We start from the raw sequence: 6,071 nt of genomic DNA, 5'->3' as shown, positions 1-6,071 counted from the left end.
CGGGGGCAGAAACGTCCCTGTTCCCGTCTGCGGCGGCGCCCGCCCCGCGTGGATCTGCGGTCCCCGCGCCCTGGGTGCGCCCCCTCCCCGGCCGCCTGCGGGGGCAAAAGCGGGGCGAGTGGGGCAGGAAGGAGGAACTCGCGCGAGGCCGATGGGGACCGGTCTGGGGGCCCCGCTCGGGGCTGCGACGGTCGCCCGGCTGCGGGTTGCGGTTGCGTTGTTTATGCGGTGCATTGCGCGGTCCTTTTTTGCCTTCTTATCAACCCCCAAGTCCCTCTCCCGTGCCTCCTCCCCACTGCTCCAAGGTTAAAAAAATAGATATGTACATCTCGGAAAATAGCAAAGGGTCCCCGCAGGCAGGCGGGCGCGGGGGGCGCGGGGTGTGGGGTCGCGGGGCTCAGGACGAGCCCTCCGCCTCCGCCGCGTGCAGCAGGAGGCCGCCGCCCGGCTTGTGCTTCTTCAGCAGCTGCGTGATTTTCTCGTCGTCCGAGTTGGGGTCCAGAGGCTTGTTGTAGTCGTCGTCCTCCTCCTCGTTCTCCGAGGCCCCCTTGAGCCGCTCGGTCTCCGAGTCCTGCTTCTTCTTGGCCGTGGCCATCTCGGCCGCGTGCTTCTTCCTCCACTTGGTCCGGCGGTTCTGGAACCAGACCTGGGGGCCGAGAGAGGGGAGAAGGGGGGAGACGAGGGCGGGCGGGATTGAACGCGGGCGGACCGAGGCCGCGATGCCACTTGCGCGTCTGGGGGGGGCGGGGGGGGCTCCTGTGGGCCCCCACGGCCTGCCACCCTCGCGCGGAGACCCCCCCCCCTTGACTCGGTCGCCAATGTCAGCCTCCATCGCCCCAGGTTCCTCGAGTGACAGACGCCAGCAAACTGACTGCCGTTGCCATGGCAATAGCAAGGAACACAAGAGTATTGAGGTTGTCCGCGAGGGATTTCTCAGTAGAGGAAAAACAAAACTTGGAAACTTAAAATGAGCTGCCCTAAAAAATGAGATCGCTTTCCTACTTGCTAGTTGGAGGTGGAAAACTTTTCCCTTCTTCATAAAGTCAGTCACCCTACAGTGGCTGTGATTTGATGCCTTATGTACTTTCTTAGATTAAGGAATTTTAAACACCCTGAAGCTACTTGCTTTTCAGCGTGATTTGTGGGAATAGGCACAGACAGTATTCACCCAATCACTCTCATTCTTTTCACTTTTGGACATTTGTTTCAGTTATCTCAGATCTGGATAGACACAAACATGGTAGGTGAACAACCTCCTTCCCATTTATAATTACAATGTATGATGCAGAGGTTTTTTTAAAAAAAAAATCTGCTAAAATACAAATACCAAATCAACCATAATAACCAACATAAATGAATGACCATACTTAGTATCTCAGTCAAAATCATCACAGTAGTTTGGCTCAAGCAAGCTCTTTCGCTCTCTCTCTCCCTCCCTTTAATGTTTTTCATAAAACCAAAGTAAAGTGAAGGTTAGAATTATCATTGGTTGTTTTTTAAAAGTGAAAATTTGCCAGTTACATTATTCTCCCATACTAGCATGCCTATTATTTTAATATTGTTCTTGCCTAAGACATTCACTTTATACACAAATATTTTTATGCCTATTTGTGCTGTTTGACACTGTGTTTGATACACATATTTTAACCTAAAGCATCGGCAATAAGCAACCAATTTCCCAAAGATACTGAATTATCTTCTCCTTATGCTTCTCATCCATTATGTATTTTATGTACAGAATCCGAATTGTTAAGAAAGTGATTTTGGTTTTCTTTATACAGCTGTAATAATTCACTGCTGGCCATGCAGACGTATTTACAGTGACAAATGAAGACCTCCAGATTACTGTGGTAGGCTCTGTACCACCCCACTGCAAAAATAATTTTAACGGTGATGGTATTCTAATGGCCACGTACAAAATCACTGCTGAAATGTATTTTGTGATGCTTGTCCTGGGGAGATACCCTCTAACCAGCAGGCCTGGTTAATGTTAGTCCTACTTAATTTAAAGAGCAACAATATAACTAATGAAAACAGACTTATCCCCCAAAGAAACAACTACGAAAATTGAAAAAGAGGGACAAAAGAGAATCCTGGAAATACAGGAAACCATCAGGCTGAATTGATCCAGCTGACTCAAACCCTTTATTTTTTCAGGGGAAGATTTCTAAGATTTGATCCCCTGGAAATTTACTGTACAACTCAATTGTAAGTAAAATGACATTTTAATTATAAATTCTTGTCACGAACAGTACAATATCTTAAATCTGTTGGTAAATTTATTTTAAACAGAATTCAATCCTAATACGGTAATAATCTTGTCAAATCATTTGGAAAATTACTATTCCAAAGTGATTGCGTTCAGCCAGACTAAAGCAGGTTCATCTTGGATAAGTGGTTAGATCCTGTGGATTTATTTAAAAAAAAAAAAACTTGCAAGCTCTATAACGATGATCTGGATTACTAAATCATATAACTAGTGAAGCCTGAACTGATAAACCAAATCCTGACTATCTCTACAAATAGACTATATAGAAGCTATCTAACTGGCGTGATCTATTCTCCGGGCTGATATTTCGGTAATGCTTTTATTCTCCAATAATGGCGAGTTCCCCCAGCACATGCTGCTATCTAGATTAACCTAATTTCAAAGGCGGGGGCTTGATCCCTTTTGTTCATCAACAGTTTGCCCGCCTGCAAGACCCCAGCGCCTTTGTAACCCCCGCGCCCTTCACTGCTCTCAACTTCTCCCCAGGCTCCCCGGGCCGCACCCCTGCCCCGTCTGTTTGTTAGTTTGGGGGTGTGTGCGCCCCAGTCCCCGTGTGCACACGCCCGCAAGGCTCCAGGCTTATCCCTGGAGGTTTGCAAGTTGCACTCACCTTGACCTGACTCTCCGTCATCCCCAGCGAATAGGCCAAGCGAGCCCTCTCGGGCCCCGCCAAGTATTTAGTTTGCTCGAAAGTCTTCTCCAGAGCGAAGATCTGCTGGCCGGAGAACGTGGGTCTCGTGTGTTTTCTCTTCCCGTCTTTGTCCAACAGAATGGATCCTTGATCTGCGGGAGCCAATAAACAACGCGGGAAGGGGGAAAACAATCCGTTACAAGCAGCCAGCTCCACTGGGGGGACAAAACAGGAACTCGAGAAACAATGTTTTGCGGGAAAAGCAAGCTGGGTCTGTGGCAGACACCAGAAGCGCAGTGGCGCTTCCAGCTCCGGCGCGCGTCCCTGAGCCTTTTCACGTCCACCTGTGTTTTCAAAAGCCGGGTGTGTTCGGAGCAGGAGTAAACACCTTCTGCTCAGCACCGACGTCGAACAGCTGGGGAGCCTACGGCCGAAGTGTCCCGGCCGGATCGCGAGGCCCCATTCAATCAAGGAGCGCCGGGAAAAGGCCACTCTCGCCTCCTAATCCAGTCGGTGCTCCCTCGGCCCCAGCGCCGTTGCAGGAGGATAACTAGGTCCCCCCACCCCCCACCCCCCACGCGCCCCCAGCTTCTCTAACCTGTGTCCCGGCAACAAAGGGCTCCTTGTTTTTGCACACAAGAGAGCTAAATCGCCCCGAAGTCTGACTCCGCTGTGGCCCAGGGGGGAGGGGAAGGGGGCGCAGCCTTTGTTGGCGGCCCCTACGCAGCCACCAGAACTGATACAATAGCGTCTCCCTGACACCCCACCAGCCCCCGCCGCACTGCGCCCCGGGCTTCCACAGGGAGCCGCCTCTAGGCTCCCGCAACTTCTGCGGCTCAGCCGCAAGAAAGGAGATCCAGAGACTTGGAAAAACTTCGGGGACTTAGTCAAAAGCAAAGAACTGAGCAAGAAAAAGACCCCGGGCTGGGCCCTGAACCCCACCTGGAAGGCCGGGAGCCTCCGCGGCGCGGTGGCCCGCTACCCAGACCAGCACGATCTTGGGGCGACTCAGTCTGCCTCAAGCAAGGTCTCTGCGGGATGTTGCATTTTACCGCGTCGGCGTCCCTTCACTTCTCTTCCCATCCCTTCCCGTCCCCCACCCCCAAGCTCCTTCTTGTGTTAGGTTGTTGGACTCCACGATACCGCTAAATGTTCCTGGACCCAATGTGTCCCGACCCCCTGGGTCGAGGCGGGTGGGAAAGCGCGGGCTAGGCGGTGGGGAGCAGCCCGAAGCGCCTGGGCACTCGCCCTCCTCTAGGGGCCGTCGGACAAGTACGAAGAGGTGAGGTGGGGACGCCTCGGGCGGAGACCTGCATGCAAATACACGCACTTCGCTCCGGGCGGTGGAGGGCTCCCCGCTGCGGCCCCCCCCCCCCCAGTTCGAAGATAGGCAGCGGGTCAAGCACGTGGAGTGGGGCCCTGGACGGCAGGCAGCCGCTGGGAAAGCTGGGGTGCACTGGCCTTTCCTCCCCCCCATTTCTCTAACCCAGGCCGGGCCTGCGGTCCGGCGGGGACGGTTCGGGAGCAGCCGGGCCGCAGGCGAGACACACGTCCCCGTGGCAGTTGTGGTCCACACGGACACACGCACACCGGCTCAGCCGAGGCGTGCCCAAGACTTAGCGGGAGGGAGGTGCTTGGATGCAGCCACGCCAGCTCCGGAACACAAGAATCCCTCGATGGACGTCCCGGCCCAACCTAAATCGTGCGGTTCCCGCGCTGCCAAACCGCTGGGGCTGGCTAGAGGGTGGCCCGCCGGGCATGCACGCCGGGGGCCGTGACCCGAGAGCGGGAAGAGCAGGCGCAACGGGCAGGCGCCCGGGTCGCAGGCGACCGTACTCACGGGGGGTGCAGGCCAGGCGCGCGTCCCTCCAGGGCGGGCTCTGCATCACTCCGGGCCAGAAGATGGGCGTCCGGCCGGGCAGCTCGGCCAGCGGCTTGGGGTACCGGCCCACGGCGGCCACGGCCGCGGCGCTGGGGCTGAAGTAGAGCCCGGGCGGCGGCGGCGGCGGGCTCAGGCTGCTGAAGCGGGGCAGGCCGGCCAGCAGCCCCGCCGGGGACGAGGCGGCAGCCGCGGCGGCGGCGGCAGCTGCAGCAGCGGCAGAGGCGGAGGAGGCAGAGGCGGAGGAGGAAGAGGAGGAGGAGGAACCGGAGGGCGAGGCGGAGGGCAGGGCGGCCCCTGCGGCCACGGGCATGGAGGGCCGGCTCAGGATGTCGTTGATGCCGTGCGGGGTGGCGGCCGAGAGCTGTTGCGGGGGGCTGCCCAGGGACGAGAGCCCCCCCGCGGCCGGGGGCTTCAGGCCGCCTGGGTTGTGGGCACCCAGAGGCGGGGAGGGCGACGACGAGGACGACGAAGAGGACGAAGAGGAGGGCGGCCCGGCCGGCAGAGGGGGGTAGGCGGCGGGGTACAGCGGGGTCTTCATCTCGGCCATGCTGTGCAGGGCGGCCAGGGGCGGGCTGCTGAGCAGGAACGCGCTCTGCCGGGTGCCCTCCATCGCCCCCACCGCTAGCATCCCACGGCCGGGCCGGCGCCCGCAGCCGCGCAGCGAGGGCGCGGGCTGGAGCCCCCGGCGGGGCCCGGAGGAGTCGGCAGCGCCGAGGGCGCGAGCGAGGAGTCGCCCGGCGCACCCGGAGGCGACCTGCCACCCGGGCCGGGACCGCAGCCGCCGAGAGTCGCGCTCAGAGCCGCGCAGCAGCAATGTCCAAACCCGCACACGGGAGGCGGCGGCGGCCCGCAGAACAGAGGGGCGTCCGCGGGGGTCCGGCTGGTCTCCCGCTCCGAGTCCTGGGTGGGATCCCGGCTCTTCCCTCGTCCTCACTCTTCCTCGCTGCTCAGAGCGCGCCACTGCTCATCCTCGCCCCGCGGGAAATAGGCAAAGCAACCCCAGCCGGCCCCAGAGTTTCCGCGGCGAAGTTGAGAGTCACCGAGTGTCCGCTTGGATGTCGAAGGGTGGGGCCGGCTCGCAGTCCTCGGGGAGGCTCAAAGCACGCGGGCTCCGCTCTCCCCACCCGGACGCGTCCGCCCCTGCGCCGGGACAGGGCAGCGCCGCGGGTCCCCGCGGGCCCCGGGCTCGGCGCGCGACCTGCCCCCTCCGGCCGCGGGGCGCCGGAGTTGCAATGCGGGAAGAGGAAGGGGAGGAAAGCACGGAACAGCAAAGGCTGAGAGTGGAAAGT

General features: G+C 58.8%; 1 protein-coding gene across 1 annotated transcript; it reads right to left on the bottom strand.

The window, feature by feature from the left end:
• Nucleotides 1-397: 397 nt before the first annotated feature.
• Nucleotides 398-5,410, bottom strand: NKX6-1 (NK6 homeobox 1). The gene is made up of 3 exons (XM_069485586.1): nt 4,741-5,410; nt 2,880-3,052; nt 398-646 (listed from the first exon to the last, which is right to left on the bottom strand). The coding sequence occupies exons 1-3, from the start codon at nt 5,408-5,410 to the stop codon at nt 398-400; spliced, it is 1,092 nt and encodes a 363-aa protein (XP_069341687.1).
• Between the last annotated feature and the right edge of the window lie 661 nt (nt 5,411-6,071).

The sequence above is a fragment of the Eulemur rufifrons genome, chromosome 13 (genome assembly GCF_041146395.1).
Source record: "Eulemur rufifrons isolate Redbay chromosome 13, OSU_ERuf_1, whole genome shotgun sequence".
NCBI lineage: Eukaryota > Metazoa > Chordata > Mammalia > Primates > Lemuridae > Eulemur > Eulemur rufifrons.
This window is presented reverse-complemented; position numbering and strand designations above follow the sequence as displayed.

Bases quoted from the DNA above. Each gene is read 5' to 3' on its own strand.
- NKX6-1 (XM_069485586.1), bottom strand. From the start codon at position 5,410: ATGCTAGCGGTGGGGGCGATGGAGGGCACCCGGCAGAGCGCGTTCCTG. The intron at 3,053-4,740 runs GTGAGTACGGTC...TGGCTCCCGCAG, and splicing joins GCGCCTGGCCTGCACCCCCC to ATCAAGGATCCATTCTGTTG. The intron at 647-2,879 runs GTGAGTGCAACT...CTCGGCCCCCAG, and splicing joins TGACGGAGAGTCAGGTCAAG to GTCTGGTTCCAGAACCGCCG.